General features: G+C 48.5%; 1 protein-coding gene across 1 annotated transcript; it reads right to left on the reverse strand.

The window, feature by feature from the left end:
* Nucleotides 1–8,370: 8,370 nt before the first annotated feature.
* On the reverse strand, nucleotides 8,371–17,447 carry Banf2 (BANF family member 2). Its single transcript, XM_055602705.1, has 2 exons — nucleotides 17,322–17,447; nucleotides 8,371–8,529 (listed from the first exon to the last, which is right to left on the reverse strand). Exons 1-2 carry the CDS (start codon nucleotides 17,445–17,447, stop codon nucleotides 8,383–8,385), a joined length of 273 nt encoding a protein of 90 aa, XP_055458680.1. The 3' UTR covers nucleotides 8,371–8,382.
* Between the last annotated feature and the right edge of the window lie 1,009 nt (nucleotides 17,448–18,456).

Genomic DNA, 18,456 nt, shown 5'->3' on the forward strand with positions numbered 1-18,456 from the left:
CCAGGAAGACTCTGATAGAAACGGGAGAGAAGAAAATGGGTCCAAACACAGCACCACCCTCTTCTGTTTCTCTAAAGTGACCTTGGCCTTGGGAAAGGAAAAGAACTAGGCACCAAGGATGAAAAGGAGATGCCCAAATCTGTAGTCCAGAGAAGGCAAGAGGAACATCACCTCTGCTTGACAAGGCAGAGCTGCTGGGTGCCAGAGGTCACATGAGGCTCCTCAGAACAGCTGCTCTAAGGGCCCTCTTTGTCACAGTCCTAGAACGCAAAGGCTTTGTGGTCTCAAGATGGGACTGTCTTCTATTGTTTTCCTTTTTCTCAGTTACAAAAGCAATATTTCAAAAATGTCCAGATGATGGAGTATTTGATATAGTACAGAAAGTTAAGATGCCTTTTAATGCTCCCGAATAATAACTGTTGACAATTATCTCTTTCCTCATTTTCTATGCATGTGTCTGTCTAAGATAGCCAAAATATAGTAGAGCCATCTACAATCTCTGTGTCTATCATCTGTCTGTCTATCTATCTATCTATCTATCTATCTATCTATCTATCTATCTATCATCTATCCATCGTTCCATCTATCTATCATCCATCTATTATCTATCATCCATTCATCTATCTTCTATATTCTCTGTACTAATGGATCTTTGTCTAACACCTGTCCACCCATTGTCCTCCACAGCCAGCTGGCACTATCTTTACTTTCCTGTTTCATTCCCACAGGACTGACAAAGCAGGAATGATCAGATGAAAACTCCTCCAATCCCTAGCACAACAGCCTGCTCTGTCTTCCTCTTCTGGTCTGCTGTGGGTGTCCTCCACAGTCCATGTCCTCCACAGTCCTGCTGGTGCCAGGGTCCCATGCTGCTCACCCACTCAAGGGCACGGCACCAGCGTCACACACCCCCTCACACCAACCAAGTTTTCTTGGATTCCCAGTATATGGCTCACTCAGCTGCTTCCCTGGGCTCTGCAAGCCCACCCTGGGAGTTCATCTAATCTGCTGGGTGCCCTGCCTTCTTGCATATCCTGACCCTCTTGCTCTTTAATCTGCTGGGAGCTCAACATTAAGCATGATCCAAAATCGCATGAGTTCTCCAGTCTGCTACTCCATCCTGCTCCCACCTACCATCCCTCTCAGGGTCACTGACATCTCTATGGGACTGATCTTTCCCACGCTTGCCCTACAGACTGTCAACACCTCAGAGTGGTCCTCCTACGACACATCCGATCATGTGACTGTGCGGTAGATTTCTGTCTCCACCCGAGTGAAAGCCGCAGTCCCACCAGTGAACTATGCAGTCTGTTTCTAATGTTCTCTCTGTCTTCCTCATTCCTTTCTTTCTTTTGTCAGCTGCACTCTTCCCTCAGGGCCTTTGCACAGGCTCTTCCCTCTGTTAGAGTGTCCTCTTAGCTGACTGATATGCTCAGCCTCAGCTCTTTCCCACAGCGCATTGCGGACACCCTCATCCATTCATGTTTCTGTCTGTTCCCATGAGGCCACCCTAGAGCCCCTGGGAGCCTGTCTAAGTCACCAAACAAGTTCTCAGCACAGAGGGGGGATTCGCAGGCAGCAGGCACAACTTTTCCATTAGGAAGTCCTGGAGTGAGTCAGCTGGTTTGCCCCCGCCATGGTCCATGCTGCTCCTACCCCCTTTCTTTCTCCCCTTTCTGCCCCTTCTCTCTTCCCCACCCGTAGCTTATTCAAGTGGGACCTCCCTTTTAATGCTAAGCTTAAAATGTCACTTCCTTTGAGTGACAACACACACTGTAGATTGTAATATTTTGGCTGCCAGGGCCACTGTGAATGGAGCTTCGAGCAGGTCCCTAATGCGTGAACAGACAAATTCATAGCCATTTTGCAGTCACCCAGCTGGGCCAACAGGCGGCTTCATGAAGATAAAGTAACCTGTAGCAATAGATGGGCCCTGTTTCAAAGTTAAGCCCCATGGTCTCCGTAACACACTTGAGGCAGGGGTTTGGGGTGCCTGCTGTGTTCTCCACTTCCTATTTCCTGGCAGTAGCCAGCCACTGCTTTTCTGGTGAGATACATTTCCCCAGTGAACAGCTCGGTTCCTAGGCCCAGCCGCCTACCAGGGACTGGTGACTGTGTGGGCACCCCAGGGCAGGGTCATGTTACCTGCTGCCCTCCTTCGGCTGCCAGAATTGCCCCTCGGGGTAAGCTTCCCTGCCCACACTGGTGAAGAGTGGCAAGGCCCCTTCCTTGGCTGTGCTTCCTTTCTGCTTGTATGCCTGCCCTGTCCTATATCTCCTGGGGCTCTTCCCACATTTTCACCCCCACAGGACTCTTACCCTAGACTGAAGGGATGAAGGGATGAAGGGTCAAACTAAGCCCTTGCTGGGCTTCCCTCCATCCCTCATTTATCCCCTCATTGCTCTATGGCTTCTGCAAGGCAGAAACTTTGACCTCAGACCCTAACCATGCCTTGAACTTTAGACACTTGATAAATTCAAGTGTCTCATCATTGACTCCTGGCCGAAGCAACATTCCAGATCCAGGGCCAAGAGAAGGTCAAAGCTTTCTACATTTTACTATTTCTTCAGATACTGGTTTACACTCTCCGACAACACCCTTCTTAAGTCACGGACTCGCCACCCTGCCAAGAGACACCACTGGCTGGGCTAAGGACCAGCAGGCAAGCCGCTTCTGGAATGTCCTTTAAAATGCCTTTGAGGACAGGGGGCTAATGTGACTTAGTAAAGTCACAACTAAAATCTGAATTACATCCGATATTCATCTGCTGTCCTTTCATCCATACATTAAAGAGTGTGCAGGGCCTAAGACGTGTGTGGTACCTAGGGCTCATAGGCTGGAGAAGACTCAGCCTGGATCAAATAAACTGCTCCCTGGGCTCTCTACAAGCACACAGCTGTTTACTCTTTCCTGAGGGCCACGGTGATGTGTGTGTGTGTGTGTGTGTGTGTGTGTGTGTGTGTGTGTGTGATCAAGCCCTTAGGAGACCAGAGCTTCAAGGCCACCGGAGACAGTCAAGCCTTTTATTTCACTCTTATGGGATCATGTAATTTGCATATGCTATTTGCATTGATCCGCTTTGTGAGGCAGCAATATTAACATTAGTGTCTTGCCCTTGTTTTCTGGAGGAGGAACCTGAGGCTCCGTGAAGCTCAGCAGCTCTCCCAGGATAAGGTGGTAGTCAGCAGAGGCAGAACCCATATCCGACCAGCTTTGAGAACGGTACTCTTTCACTTGCCCTGGGCTCTTCAGGTAAAGGTGTGTTTGCACTTTGAAAGGGTAGGGTCAGTCATTCTGGACTGGAAGGAAGGTATCAGTTAGATATTGCGGCAGAGCAGACTGTCCCAAATACCATAGCTATAAATTGCAAGCCTTTATTCTTGTAATTACATCTGTGAGTCAGTGGAGGTTCACTGGTCCACACAGGGCTGTCTGGGCAGCTGCTGCAGCCTGGCTGGCCTTTGGTATTGCCAAGAGCTAGGATAAGCTCAACCCCCCTGGAGATTCCTGCTGAGGCCCAGGATGAAGGCACAGTGATTATTAAAGGCAGAGGCTCTTTTCTGAGCACAGAGAAGTGAACATGAACGGGAGAGAACCCTCCTGACGGGTATGCTGTCATGGCAGCCGCATGTCATTGGCCAAGGCAGGTCACACAGTCAGGAGGGGAATTGCTTTCTGGCTCTAGAGGGAGGGGCTGCAACATCATGAGACAAAGGTAGGATTCTAACAGAAGGGAAGATTGGAGGCCAATGATTTTACTGAAGAATTTAGGCCATTAACTTTATCTGCAAAGAAGACAAGAAAATCATTACAAGATAATGAATGAGTGATGGAGAAAATTTCTTGTCTTGGTTTGGGGGAATAGGATTCATTTTGATATTTTAGAAATCATGTTAAAATAGGGAAGAGCTTCTCTTGCTTTCAACATTTAGAGTCCCTCTGTGGAAGCCCTCTACCTTTGATGATCTCATAGTCTACAGATTTCTCTTCTCTTCTCCCTCTACCCCTGTATTACTCTAGACATTGCTGGTCCAAAGGATGAATCTCAACAGTGTTGGAGGAAGTGAAAATAGATCAAGACAAACTACCTCCCCCTCCCCTTGAGCTCCTGTCTTCCAAAATGAGTGGCTTCTAAATACATGACTATCACTGGAAAATTAGTCCAAGGGTGGGTTATGAAGGCAGACTGGGTAGTCAGGGCCTCATTTCTCAGAAGGCAGAGCAGTGTAACCCTGCCTTTTCTTTGGAAAAAACAGGAGAGAGCTAGGGTGAGCAAAATCTAGTTGACATATCTCAACATGTTACTTTGACTTCAGAAAGCACAGCATCAGTGGGGCATTCTGGGAAAAAATAAAGAGCTTAATTGATGATATTGGTTCTGTTTTGTTTTGGTTTTTGGTTTTTTTGAGACAGGGTTTCTTTGTGTAGCTTTGGCTGTCCTGGACTCGCTTGGCAGACCAGGCTGGCCTCGAACTCACAGCAATCCACCTTCCTTTGCCTCCTCGAGTGCTGAGACTACAGGTGTGCACCATCGTACCTGGCGGCAAAGATACTGGTTTTGATGAAGGTGATCTTTATGTGTTCCCATTTCTTCTGTGTTCAGAAGAAACCTACCCGTTTTAGAGTTGAGGAAGTCATGTGACTTGCTTTGACCAGGGAGAATGTAGAATGTGCAACTTCTAGGGCTGGGTTTTCCGCTGGCTCCTTCCTGTTGTGATTATTGTGGGGATGTATGCATGGAGAAGGAATCTCTGTCCACCGATGCCACAGACTGATGCCATGGTCAGTTCTCCTGGTGACATGTCCTGGACAAGAGAAGTCAATCTTTTCTGGCTGAGTCATGGAAACTTTTGAGGTGGTTATAGCAGTATGAGGCGGGTATAGCAGGATATCCCTGTCTATGCCAACTCAGAGGAGCATTGAAGAATCTGGGGTGACAGAGCAATGACCTGGAGAATTCTGGCACCAACATAAACAGATAACCTCTGAAATATACAATAAGGATTATGTTTATGGGAAGAAAACAAATTGGAAGTATCAATAAAGCCAATAAAATGTGAATTGAGGAAAAAATTAAACTCAGTTTCTTTTATGGTGGGAATCCACACGTCTATCATTAAAAACTGAAGTTTAAACCCAAAGATAATTTCTCTTCCACGTTATTCTTTGAATTTTTTAACCTTTATTTTGTATGTATCAGTGTTTTGCTTGCATGTGAATATGTGTACTGAAGGGCACATGCCTAGTACCCCAAGTGGTCTGAGAGGCCACTGAATCTCCTAGCACTGGAGTTACAGATGATTGTGAGTGGTCCTGTGGGTCCTCGGAATTGAATCTGGTCCTTTGAAGAAGTCAGTGCTCTTAACAGCTAAGCCGTTTTTCAAGCCTTACACTTTGAATTTTAAACCAAGAATATAAAAATTTCACAGCCAGACCTGGTAGTGTACACCTGTAATCCCTGCACTGAGGGAGACAGAGGCAGGCAGATCTCTGTGAATACAAGACCAGTGTGGTCTACAAAGTGAGTCCAGGACAGCCAACGCTGCATGGAGAAACCCTGTCTCGAAAAAAACAAACAAACAAAAAAACGCACACACAAAAAATAAAACAAAAAACAAAATAAAAAAAAATTTTTTTTTTCTTGCTGGGCCTCAAAGCAAGGCCTCAGACACACTGGGCAAATATTTCATCATTAAACTCCATCCTCTTGCCTGGAAGACCTTGACTTAGAACCATATCACTCTGTCTAAAGATGAAAGGAATTCAGCAATTCTTTTTCAGTTTTACTTTTCTTCCTCTTGCTAAAATAAAACTAAATGTCAACATTCTCGTCTTAGGTTGGCTTCTCCTAGAAGCTGACTGAGGTACTAACTAAATTTGAATATTTTGGGTGGCAGAGGGAGAGGAGAAGTATGATGGTTCACTTTAATTGTCTTGTGTTGAGACCTGCCCACTGTAGGGATCACCATCCCCTGGCTGGGATCCTAGACTGTCTCAGTGGAGAAGGGAGCTGCCTGCACACAGTGCTGTCCCGGACCGTGAGTGTGACCCAACAGCTCAAGCTCTTGCTGCTGCGGCAAACCTTCTGGGATGGACAGTGACCTGACCTGGTCCCGTGCACGAAATAAACCCTCACTCTCTTAAGTTGCTTATGTGGAGATATTGTATCCCAGTGACAGAGAGAGAAAACTAAGACATGAGGGATCCCAGCAGTCACGGACGGTGCTGCGAGCTAGGAAGAGAAGGCTACTAAAGAGAAAATGGCTGCTTCTGATACGTGGGGTTTGGCCCTGCAGGGGTGCCTGTCTCAGAGCGGTCCTGTCTGGATGACAAAGGCTTCACCCACCCGTGTCCGCCTGGTTGTTGATTGCATGCTTTCTTCTCCCACCTCTCTGCTCCCGATCCTGTAGTCAGCGTGACCCTGAGCAGAGGGCATCATTCTCCCTTGGAGAAGCTGTTCACTGAAGAGTGGATGCCTGCAGGAAAAGGGACCAGCAACACTGAGTAAAACTTTTTGGGCTTAAAAAGCTTGTATAGGAGATTAGCATCAACCTCAAAAGGCTTGCATACTGTGTTACTTAATTTTTATGGATTTCTAGAAAAGCCACAACTTTAACAGAAATTTGTCTTGTAGCTGCCTGGCGCTGGGGTCGGGGAGTGGCTATGGAGAGGCCATCTTTTAGAAGGTCCTAAAAGACAAGTTTCTCTGTGTGGAGTTGTACCTGAAAAACACAACACTGATGGCTTTAAAAATGGGTCTGCATTCTTTGTTTTAAGGAAGAGGGATTCTTGTTTCCAGGATATCTAATGAATACAAAATCAGGCAGAAGGGATGCGGCAGGAGTCAGAGACTAGACCACAGAAAGAAGCAGTGTGGTGTTCTCTGTCTCTGTGTTCTCTGTCTACCTCCACTGCCGAGCAGCCCTGAGGATGGTGATGAGGAGCTGAGGCCTCCAGCCAACAGCCTTGGGGAGGAGCCTCCCTGGAAACACATCCTCCATCCTCTTCCTAGAGGACTCTACTGCCAGCTCACAGTTTATGACCTCGTGAGACATGGAGAATAAGACAGCCGGCAGAGTCGCCTTCAGGAGCCCCAGCCCTCGGGGCTGAGAAGTGCTAATCCAAACTACTTAGACAAGAGGTGTTTCAACTTCAGAGTTCATACTTGGACAAACTGAGTCTCCCTAATTCAACCCTCCCTACCCCCGCCCCCGATCTGAACCGCTCCAGAAGGAGAAATCCAAGTTTGACGCATTTCAGATTTTTAAATTGGTGTTGGTATTACGTATCTGGTGTAGATGTGTGTGGCACAGCAAGAATGCCAGGTCAGCTTTGGGGACGTGAGCTGCCTTCCACCTTTATGGGGCTCTGGGGTTTAAGCTCCGTTTCTGACTTGCCCGGCACAGTTGCTCTCTGAGCCATGCTTCCCGCCTCATTTCAGAGTCTGATTGCTGGGTGAGGGCTGCTCCGCCTGGAGGAGAACTGGCTTTTGTTTTAAGCTGTTGTGGACTGGAGTGATATGGGTGACTAGGGCACTGGCTGGAACACTAACACTCATCTGAAGAGCTATGCTTGGTGTCACACAGCGTGGAGAGAGCGACTTGGCATTATATTTATCTAGAGTGAGTGATGGTGGTTTCCGGGTGTGTATGAAAGTGAATTTGGGTGTTCTTGTTTTCTTATGGTCATAAACCTTTCTTAAGGTGCTCATGCATCATTAAAGATAGGAAAGCCACATGTGCTGGCTCACGCCTGTGATCTTGACTTGGCGTTTTGAGGCCAGCTGAGGCTACAGAGTGACTTCCAGGACAGCCTTTATTATGGATGCATACTATCTTAAAAATAAAAATAAATTAAAGTGTGTGTAACAATGTGTGTGTGTGTGTGTGTGTGTGTGTGTGTGTGTGTGGCAACTGGGGAGATGGTTCTGTCAGTAAAGTGTTTGCCATGAGGACCCAGTTTGGATCCCTAGCCCACATCAAACAAAATCTGGGTAAGGTGGCCCATGTCTAGAGACATGACGGTTCCTGATGCTTGATGGCCGGTTAGCCTTGCCAAACTGGTGAGCTCCAGGTTCAGCGAGGGACCTTGTTCCAAAAAAATAAGGTGGAAGACAACTATATCAACTTCTGGTGTCAATCAGCAATGTTCCCAGCTGCAGACACACAAACACACATACACATAAACACATACACTCCTATGCATAACACACACACACACACACACACACACACACACACACACACACACACGCGCGCGCGCGCGCGAACAGACTCGTACACAAATGAAAATAAAGTAGCAACACAGGTGCCGCTCGGCGCCAGGCGTAGGTAAGAGTATCATGTATTTATCTGCGGTAGGTAGCGGCCAGGCCGGGGGCGGCTACAGGAAGCAGGTGCACCACTCCTTCAGGCAGGCGGTGCTCTGGCGGGCCTCATGCTCCGTAGCGCCACAGCAGCAGATGATCCACCTCTGGAACTCCGCCTCGTTCTTGTGCATCAGGAGGAACTGTCCCAGCAGGATGTAGGCCTGGGAAGAGGGGCAGAGGGTTACCAGAGTCCCCCTCGGCGTGCCAGTCCTCCTCTCACCGCAGTCTTCGGTGACAATCAGAGGTTGGGGTGTGGGCTGGAGGGAGGCTGCTAATGCAGCAAGGCCCTGGGGAAAGGTGACGTGAAGTTAATCACTCGGCTCTCTCAGGCCTGCTCTAGGGACTTGTCATCCTGCGGAGACAACTAGGCCTCAAACTTGAAGATGTTGTCTGGGATCTTATGAGAACTTCCTGACTCAGGGTCTAAAGCGAGGGTAGGGGCTGAGAACCTGCTTTTCCACACAAGCTTGGGCCCAAGGCAGTGTTTGAGGGGCAGGGGGTGCGTGGCTAGCATACCTTTGACCTCCCCTTAGGCCTGTCATTTAATATTTTCCTCTTTTTTACCCTTTGGTGGCGGTGTTTATGTGCACGCTGTGGTCCAAGCCCAGGGCCTCTCCGGTACTGGGCGTGTGCTCTGCCGCCGAGCAGCACCTAGAGCAGCTCTCTCTCCAAAACCCATACAGCTAAGCCGGGGTGCAGCTGCCTCCGCCCCCACTGCTCTCTCAGCCACTGGAATGTAGGGTACCTCAGCCTCGCCAGCAGGCTGGCTGATCCTGCATCTCGGGGACGGTCCCAGGCATGCGGGACCCTAAAAAACATTTGTTCGCTCTCATCCCCTGATGCCAGGAACCCCTTCCCCAGTTTCCCCGGACAGAAGCGATCGTAAGGGCTCCCAGAGACTTACGAGAAGTCTTTGTCACCTGAGAACCACGGCAGGTGTGGCTGGCAGGTGAAGGGCACATTAGTAACCATCTGGCTTTGCAAACTACCTGTGTGCTCAGGAACTCAGCGGAAAGGAGAATTCACAAAACCTGAGGCGCAGCACTGCCCCGCCCTGCCCCAGCTCGCCCTGCTCTGTTCACTAGTGTGTGCCAAAAGGGAAGGCAAGGGAGACACAAATGTTGAGGAGAGTCATCCTTGTGGGAACAGTCCAGACAGCAGAGATCACCCTAGACCTTGACTCTCTTATTTGAGCCTCTAGCTCGAGCTGCGTCGCTGGCCTCACCCTGCCCCTGTGTCCTTTCTAAAGGAGCTTTTCAGCTTCTTGGACTGAACAACACCCTACCAATTTCCCTGTCTCTACAGTCTGTGGACAGCCAAGGTGGAGCCTCTAATTGTGTGAAAATAAACAATAAGCAAATCTCCTCTAATAATTACATATAATCTCCGAGTCCTGTTTCTCTGGAAACTCCTGATAATGTAATTCCCAAGAATGTCTGCTCAGAAAGAAGCCAGGAGCAAAGTATACCTGCATGGGTGTATGAAAATGCCATTGCAGTAGAAGCCGTTACTCCGTCTGCTAAAAGTTAATTTTAAGAAGTTAGACACTGGGGAGATGGCTCAGTGAATAAGAACGTTGTCTGTGCAAACGTGAGGGCCTGAGTTCAAGTCCCCAGTACCGATAAAAAGCTGGCTGTGCTCACAGAGCTTCGTTTGCCTCTACCTCCCCAGCATTGCAGGGTCAGAGGTTGCTGGGGCTTGCTGGCCAACTGCCTAGCTACAGAGTCAGTGAAGACTCTTTCAAGAGAGACAGAATGCTAGGCCGGGACACTTGATATTCCCGCCCCGGAAAAGAGAAGAAGCTGTGTACTTATAGTGATTTTAAGGTACAACTTTTATTTAAAAGAATAAAAACAAAACCCAGTGTCTTAGCGTGATCTCATTTTTCATCAGTGTCCTTGTTTCACTAGTGGATTTTGCTGAGATGGTTTTAAATCAGGGTTTGTTTGTTTGTTTGTTTGTTTGTTTGTTTGTTTGTTTTTGGTGGGGGGGGCGGGAGGAAGATTCAAGTCAGGGTTTCTCTGTGTAGCCCTGGCTGTCTTGGACTCACTTTGTAGATCAGGCTGGCCTCAAACTCACAGAGCTTCGTTTGCCTCTACCTCCCCTAGAGCTGGAATTACAGGCATATGCCACGGCGCCCAGCTCTAAATCATTGGCAAATCATTGGCATTCTGTAGGTGCTCTCTGAGGCACGTGTTACAGCTGTGGAGGTGCTCAGGTGAGTACAACAGGATATGCCTAGAGCTTCCCGTGAAAGAAACACCAATGAGATTAGTAATCCATGTAGGGCTTGGGGATTTAGCTCAATAGTGAGAATTCTTTTCCAACAAGCACACGAGCTTTGGTTTGGTCTTTAGCAGGAGAGAAAAAAAAAAAACAACAAATAGCAAGTGATACTTTTGAGCTAAAGACACCAGACATGTAAAATCCAATCCATTTGATTCTCAAGGGTGTCTTGCCCACCCCATTCTTCAGAATCTAAAGTTGAGATGGTGTCCCAAACAAGGACACCAGAGAGGGAGAGACGCCCACCTCTGTCCCCCAGTTCTTCCACCTTCCAGCCATCTGTAGTCCAGTCTGGAGGGAAGGACTCCTCTGCCTGTTTCTGAGGCTGGCCATGGCCTCAGCTGGTGTGGTAACAAGAGCCTCAGCAGCCAGGAAGCCCAGCAGCCAGGAAGCCCAGGAATGCCTGGTAGGCAGGACCGAGGCAAGCTTTCCAGGAACGTGGCAGGGCGAAGGGTCTCTGAGCCAAGTTGAAATCTGACCCTCCATCCTCTGGGCTTGCCCTGGAGTCCACGCTGGCATCTTCCTGAGATTACGGAGAAGGCCTGCCTTCGTGCTTTCTTCATTGCTCCGGAGGGAAGGGGGACTTCATGGCTTTCATGGTGGCCTTGTTCAATGCCGTTTTGGTTTCCCCCACTAACTCCAGAAAAATGAACCCCTAATCAGAAACCCTGAGGCAAGGAGGCTGGTATAGAAAAACAGACACCCCAGGCTGGAGTTTCTACCTTCCAACACCCTGGCCAGTGGCCATGCCAAGGCCCGGGACATACATTTCTTCCTGGAGTAACAGATGGAGACTCAGGGGCAGACTTGTTCTCAACTCCAAGTCCACACAGGGAAATTCTGCCAGGGTCTTCCCCACGCTGAGTGAACTAGTCTCTTTTGACTATTTTCCTTGCTAAACTGTAGCAATGTAAATCTGCACCAGAGTCTGATTCCTGCTGTTGCCTGGGCCTGTGAGCAGCCACAGACTGTCCAATGCTCTTAGCGCTGCGCTGCCGCTGGCTCAATACTTAATACATTCACCCTTGGTCTTAGCCAAAAGGCTGGGAAGCTGTAAGCCTTTATATGGCTAAACAAAAGGTCTCACCTTGTCACTTAGCATTGAGCCCTGCAAACTAGATAGCTGGCCCCAGTCTGCACTCATTAAAATGTTGACCCTTCCTTACCTGGCCTTGTCCAACAGAGATGAGCTGTCGTGGCTTCTCTTACTATCAAGCTTCTAGCAGTTTCCCTTGCCCTTGGTCAGCAGCTCCCAAGCCCCAGTCCAGAGAGTGCCTCTCAGTGTTGCAAGACACCGCTGCGTCTCTGACACCCTACGGTCATCAGTGGAGATGTCCAGCGGCGACCGTGCAGACCCAGGTGTTTCTCGGCCACAGTCCTCGGTGTGAGCGCTCAGCCCACAGCGGGTTCTGGCCTCCTTTCTCTTCTCACTGCTCTGGAGACGCGCTCCCATCACTACATTATTCATTTATTTAAAAGAATTCAACTTTCCCTGGTGTCCACCACTCCTTTTGTATTCACCCGGCAACACTATGCACAGTAAGCGCCAAACTTAGGTGACTGGCTTCTTGCAGGCTTTGTATGTGAGATGGCGGGGGCCCCCGGGCCAGCTGAGAGGACAGGAGGAGCTGGGTTCCTCAGCAGTTCAGCATGTGAGAACCTGGGGACATGAGGGAGGCAGCAGCTGACCATCTTGAGGCCTCCTCACCCTCAGCTCAGCCTTCTGGCCTCTCTTCAGATTACAGCGAGTGGCAGTGGGAGGAGACTGTCCATTTTGAGGACCCCAGGCTGGAAGAGGGTGGGTCCATAGACGCTTTTGTCTGACAGTCTGACTTTATGTGTGGGTGGTGGTGGGCAGGGGAGACGGAGCTCCGGCCCAGTTGTGGCAAGTCTGACACCATGCATGGGATCACTTTCCACTCACATCATCCCTTTCTACCTAGCAGCGATCCTGACACTGTTAAATCTCTACCAGTGCCATCCAGGAGAAATAGCAAGTGAGCCAGCCATGCGAGCAATTTTAATCTTCTAGAGGCCACAAAATGAATAAGAGAGAGAGAAAAGATGAAGTGCATTCCAATAACATACTTTACTTTTCCCATATTTTCAAAACATTATTTCAGTATGTAACCAATAAAAAATGTTATGAGATGGTTCACATTCTTTTTCAGGGGAAGGCTTTAGCATCAAAGGGCATGTTTGATATTTTAGCCCATCTCCATCAGACAAGGGCTTAGCAGGGCCAGTGGCTACCATTTTGCATTTAGGTCCTTAGGCCAAAGCTGATTGTTCCAGTGAATAGCAGGTACAGAGAGCAGGTGCACAAAGACCAGACACTTTTTTTTTTTTTCTTCTGAGATCCTGAGATCCTGAGGAGGCTCAGGTAAGTCAAAGTTAATATTTTCTTCTTCTTCTTCTTCTTCAAAAAAAATCATGTGTGTATGTGTGTGTGTGTGAAAGAGAGAGAGAGATAGAGAAACAGAAAGTGTCTGGGCATCTATGTGCCATAGCACACATGTGTACAGGTCAAAGGCCAACCTCAGGTGTCAGTTCTTGCCTTCCACTTTGAGAGAGAGTCTTGGTGGCTACTGCAGAAGCCTCCTGTCTCTGCCTCTCAGCTTCTGGAGGTATGCAGGGTTATAGATGTGCTGCCATGCCAGGCTGGGAGTCCAGGGATCCTACTCAGACATGGCAGATGTTTTCCCCCTTCAGCCATCTCCCCAGCCCAGGTTTTCTTTCTGAAGTCAGGTCTCACTGTGTTGCCCAGGCGGGTCTTGACTGTATGGGCTGAAATAACTCTCCTGTCTTGATCTCCCCAGTCCCTGAGACTACAGACACACACTCCTGCACCCTGTGAATCTATAGTTCTAAAAGTCATGGTTTAACCATGAGGAGTAGGCCCATCCGTGCTGTCTTCCAGGCTCTGGGGAAGTGGAGAGGGACACACACAGGCCCCTCTTCCTGTCTGCCCTCTGCTGAAGAGACACAGGCTCGGCACAGGGACAAAAGGAGAGGGTCCTAGAATGGAGCTTCTAAACCTGTGGGTTGTGACCCCCAAAAGCTCACTAGAAAACTCAGATATTTACACCACAATTTATAACAGTAGCAAAATTACAGTTAGCACGTGGCAAAAACAACAACAAAAAGTTAAGGTTGTTGTCAGCACAACATAAGGAAGTGTATTAAAGAGTCGTGGCATTAGGAAGGTTGAGGACCACTGCTCCAAGGAGGACTGGTGAGAGTGAAGATGTCTGCTCTATTCACACCCCTCAAGAGCTGATAGAGAGTTGGGGCATCCTTGCAGACTGGTGGCTCCTTGTGCCCTGCGCATGCGGCAGCCAGGTGGCTCAGGAGAGAGCTGGTGGCTGAGGAAAGCCCAGACAAGCAGGTGTGAGGGCAGTGCATAGAGCTGCAACCCACCAGGTGCTTAGCAAGGGTGCAGAAGGAGCTGGGAGAGCCAGTGCCCCTGGGGAACCAGTGTGGTCCCTGAGGCAACGTTTGTTCAGGGCAAAGATGAGAACTCAGCCTGGGGAGAGAAAAGGAGGAAAATGATGGTCACGGGTCAACAGAGGCTGTGAAAACAGAGGAGGGGTAAGGCCCTGAAAGATGCCTCTCCCTGTAGGCAGAAGATGAATATCCCAGGAGCAGCACTTTCGTCGGCTAGTCCAGAGATCCCTGTCTCCTGCAATCTGCCTGTCCTGGATACTCTCATTCTGGCATCAGCCTCCTGAGGCACTTGTTCATCTTGTAGATGCCACACCTGGGCACTTTCCTGGGTCCTCCTATGGGCCCAGTCAGGGTCTGATGGGTACCAGGCTCTGATATGGAATATAACAATCAAATCTTAATCTAAGCCCCTTCCTGCTGGGCAGAGCGCATGAATCTTCTTGTGTTGTTTATGACAGTATATCTCTGGCCATTTTCATGCCCACTGGGGACCTCGGGCAGCCAACTCCCGAAGCCCTGCACTGTACGTTGATTTTCCCTGATTTGATTTCTTTATCTGTGTTATGCTGTGTCTTAATGCAGTGTTGGATGAGGTGCCCAGGTCCTCTCAGGGCCGGGCAAGCACTACCACTCTGCCAGTGAGCCACACCTCCAGCCATGCCCTGTTCGCACTGTAGAGAATCCGGGAATGCCCAGGACCTTGAGTGTGATGATGGGCACTGTGCTTGCCAGCTGGGCATGAGCATAGAGATCTCCTGCCTGTGGACTAAGACATCCACAGGCACTTCTCAGAGTCCTGCCTGTGCAGGCCAGAGCCAGGAGCCTGAAAACGTCTGTCTAGCCTCTCATTCCATTATCTCCAGCATGTCTGTGCCCCTACTATAATCCTTACTTAGAACAAAGTTAAGGTAGAGAAGGAAAAACTACAGGGCCATAAAACAAAGCAGAATTTGGCAGGGGCAGAGGCTGTTACACTTCGAGGCACAGGGAATGGCTGGAGTCTTGGGATCACTCTTTGTCTTGGGTAATGGCTACCTGACTATGCAGTTATACAAACTCACAGAACTGCTGTGTGTGGTAGCATACAGATGGCCTCCAGGACCTCACACAGCCAAAGTGAACCCCAAAGTGCCTACTGTTATGTTATCTACCATGTTTACAGGAAAAATGAGGTAGAAGAATTGCAAGTTTGAAGCTAGCTACACCAATGACTTTCAGCCAACCTCAATTCCACAGCAAGACCCTGTCTGAAAAAGCTGAAGCAAAAGTCATACAACTCTGTGGTAAAGAGGGTAAATATTACTGTCCACACTTATATCTTAATAAGAATATTTTAAAATGGCAATCACAGGAGAACGACAAGGAGAAACCCATAGTTATGGAAACATGGTGGATAACAGAACAGTGGGAACCTTTGGGATCTGCTTTGGCTGGGAGGAGGTCCCGGAGCAGCCTGGAAGCTGGGAGTTGTCCAGCCCCTGGACCTAGGTGGTAGGTCCACTGGGAGATCCACGGAGGTAAAAATACACTGGGTCCAGCACCTCGCGCTATGCCCTGTACACAGTGGAGGAGTGTGTGGGTTAATCTTCTTTGTCGGCAGGTTTGGAATCCCCTTGGAAGCACACCTCTTAGCATGTCAATGAAGTTGCCTTCAGTTAACTGAGTGCAGGGCGGCCTGCACTGATGTGGGTGGCACCATTCTATGGATGGACGCTCAGACTGAGTAAAATTCAGCAAAGAAGAAAGCCAGATGAGCAACTGCATTCTCATCCCCCTGCTTCTTGGCAATGCCTTCCTCACCATAATGACTGTATGACTTCAAACTGTGAGCCAGAATAAACCTTTTCTTCCCTAAGTTGCTTTATGTTAGGCACTTGTTCACAACCAGGAGAAAAATAACAAATTCAAGAAAAAAAATAAGAAGAGAAAAAAAAAAGAATAATAATTTCTTTAAAGAAAAGGTTATTTAATTTTAAAATCCTCCCTTAGACAGACTTGCCTCCCCCACTGGCTGCTTGGGATTGGTCCTTTCCCTTTGTCAGGGAGAAAAGAAAGCATCAAGTTTCCTCAGTCATGTAACTCCACTCTCCTGAAGGTACCACCGAGTGGATATTCACTTGGCTGAATAATGGGGTGAGATTCACGATATGTAACACAGGCACAGTGCATATGTCAGGCAGGATTCAGGGGCCCAGGCGTTAGATTTGCACAAACAAATGTAATGTCAGTCATGAATACACATGCAGCAGTCCTGGCCTCTAAATGTTTTTCTTATATTAGTGGAAGACAAATTGGTCATTAAGGGCATTGCCCTTGGAAGGGAAAAATATCATTCTCATGGGACACTTACTAGTTCTAAAGACAGCAACTTGTACAAAAAGCATGAAAGGGGCCTCGGGGATATAGCTTGTGGCAGAGTACAAGCTTAGCAAACGTAACTAACTCCCTGAGTTCAAGCAACAGCTCCAATGTTCTGGTGAATAAACAAAAGAGCATAATAGTCCTTCTCCACCTTGTGGCTTTCTATTGCACCCTGTGTTCACACGAGCTCCTGCCCATGAGACCATCCTGCCATGTTGTGATGTGTGTGGGAAAGGTCCTCACCAGAGGCCAAACACATAAAGTCACCCAATATTAGACTTTCAGTCTCCAAAACTAAGAGCTAAGTAGAAAGCCTTTCTTTATAAAGCCCCTAGAATCAAGTATTTTGTTATAGTAATAAAAACTAGACTAACACATTCCAATTTCACTGGCTCTCCCTAAGGCCATTTTGGGCTGGGAACGAGTCTTGGAGCTCTGATCTCCTCTAAGATGGAGCTCTAAGCCTGCCATTGTCATGCTGGTGCCCTGCTGGAGACAAGCAAGAAGCCATGCCCCTTCCTAGAGGTGGGGAGTACACACAAGCATCCATCCTGACAGTTCGTCCCAGTCTTCAGTAGCAGACCTGGCTCTATCAAGTCCAGAGTGTTTGAACACGGAGCTGATCCTGCCCGTCGCAGCTGCTCTGCACAGAATCAATTCTCTTTGCCCATCATCTACAAGCCTTGGGGGCTCCTAAGCACATGGGGGTCACACTGGTGAAGTCCGTGGCACCCTGCCAAGTGGCAGCTTTTTTCTCTGACGGCCACTCAACTGGGACACGCGACAGGGGCTGCCATCTGGCAGGACTAGTGGAAGACAGGTTAGAGGAGTTAAAGAAGGAAAAAAAAAAACAATGCACCTTGTTAAAACCTTTGGTGACCAAATTGATGGCAAGCTCACGGCTGATTCCATCCACCCAGGCCACATCCTTTTCCCCCATGGGTTCAGAGAGGAAGGCTCTCAGCCTGGGAGACATGTGGTCCATCGCCTGCAACAGACATGGAGCGGAGAGAGGCTATGAGACGTCTAATCGCTCTACAGTGGACATTAGGGGGCTCCGAGGGACAGAGGGCAGCAGATGGCAGACTGGAGTCTGTCATTCAGCGTCTACTGGGGACCTTCAAATGCGCTGTCCTGTGCTGGAGGACTTTACACTTCCCTTCCCTCGTGCTGATGGCTGTGGGCGAGTTAGGTCAGTCCAACCCCATGACAGTTGAAGGTGAGCTTGATGCTAAGAATTTCAAGCTCCCTTTCAACTCTTTCACCCACACATTAAACATCTGCTGGGCTGGTAAGATTTTGACACAGTGGGTAAACATACTGGCCACAAGCCTGAAAACCTGTGTTTAATTCTTTAAACCTGCAGTTCTCAACCTTCCTAATTCTGCGGCCCTTTGATACGGAGTTCCTCATGTTGAGGTAACGTCCCCCTCCCCCAACATATCATTATTTTGTTGCAGCTGATAAGCAAGATACCTGATATGTGACTCCTGTGCTCAGAGGACCCGGCCCACTGCGGGCAGCACCGTTCCCTAGGCAAAGGTCACTGAACTATGTAAAACAGAGGGAAGCTAGCTGAGCAGGCAGGTAGCTTGGATGCATTCTTTTCTCCCTGGCCTGCTCTTGACTGTGGGTGAAGGGTGAGTAGCTGCTCAAGTCCCCTCAGTGATGGTAACCTGGGATTGAGAGCTGAGATAAATCCTGTCCTCCCCGTGTTGCTTTTTGTCAGTGTGTTTGCCACAGCAGCTCAGATTTCATGTGATGGCAAAGGGACAGAACCAGCTCCACAAAGTTGTCCTCTGACCTCCATATGCACAGGCAACCACCACAATGATGATAGAGGTTTAAAAGAAAATGTCATATGGAAACACATTTTTTTTAAAAAGCTGCCTTCTTCCCTAACCTGTTCTCTGTCTTAGCCACCTGATTTGATTTTTTTTTTTTTTTTTTTTTTTTTTTTTTGGTCATACTTGTATTTTAGCTTTTATCAAACT

Source organism: Psammomys obesus, unplaced genomic scaffold (genome assembly GCF_907164565.1).
Source record: "Psammomys obesus unplaced genomic scaffold, mPsaObe1.curated_primary_1811, whole genome shotgun sequence".
Lineage (NCBI taxonomy): Eukaryota > Metazoa > Chordata > Mammalia > Rodentia > Muridae > Psammomys > Psammomys obesus.

Coding starts and splice junctions, on each gene's coding strand:
- Banf2 (XM_055602705.1), bottom strand. CDS start 17,447: ATGGACCACATGTCTCCCAGGCTGAGAGCCTTCCTCTCTGAACCCATG. Junction 8,530..17,321: donor TCACCAAAGGTTTTAACAAG/GTGCATTGTTTT, acceptor CCCTCTTCCCAG/GCCTACATCCTGCTGGGACA.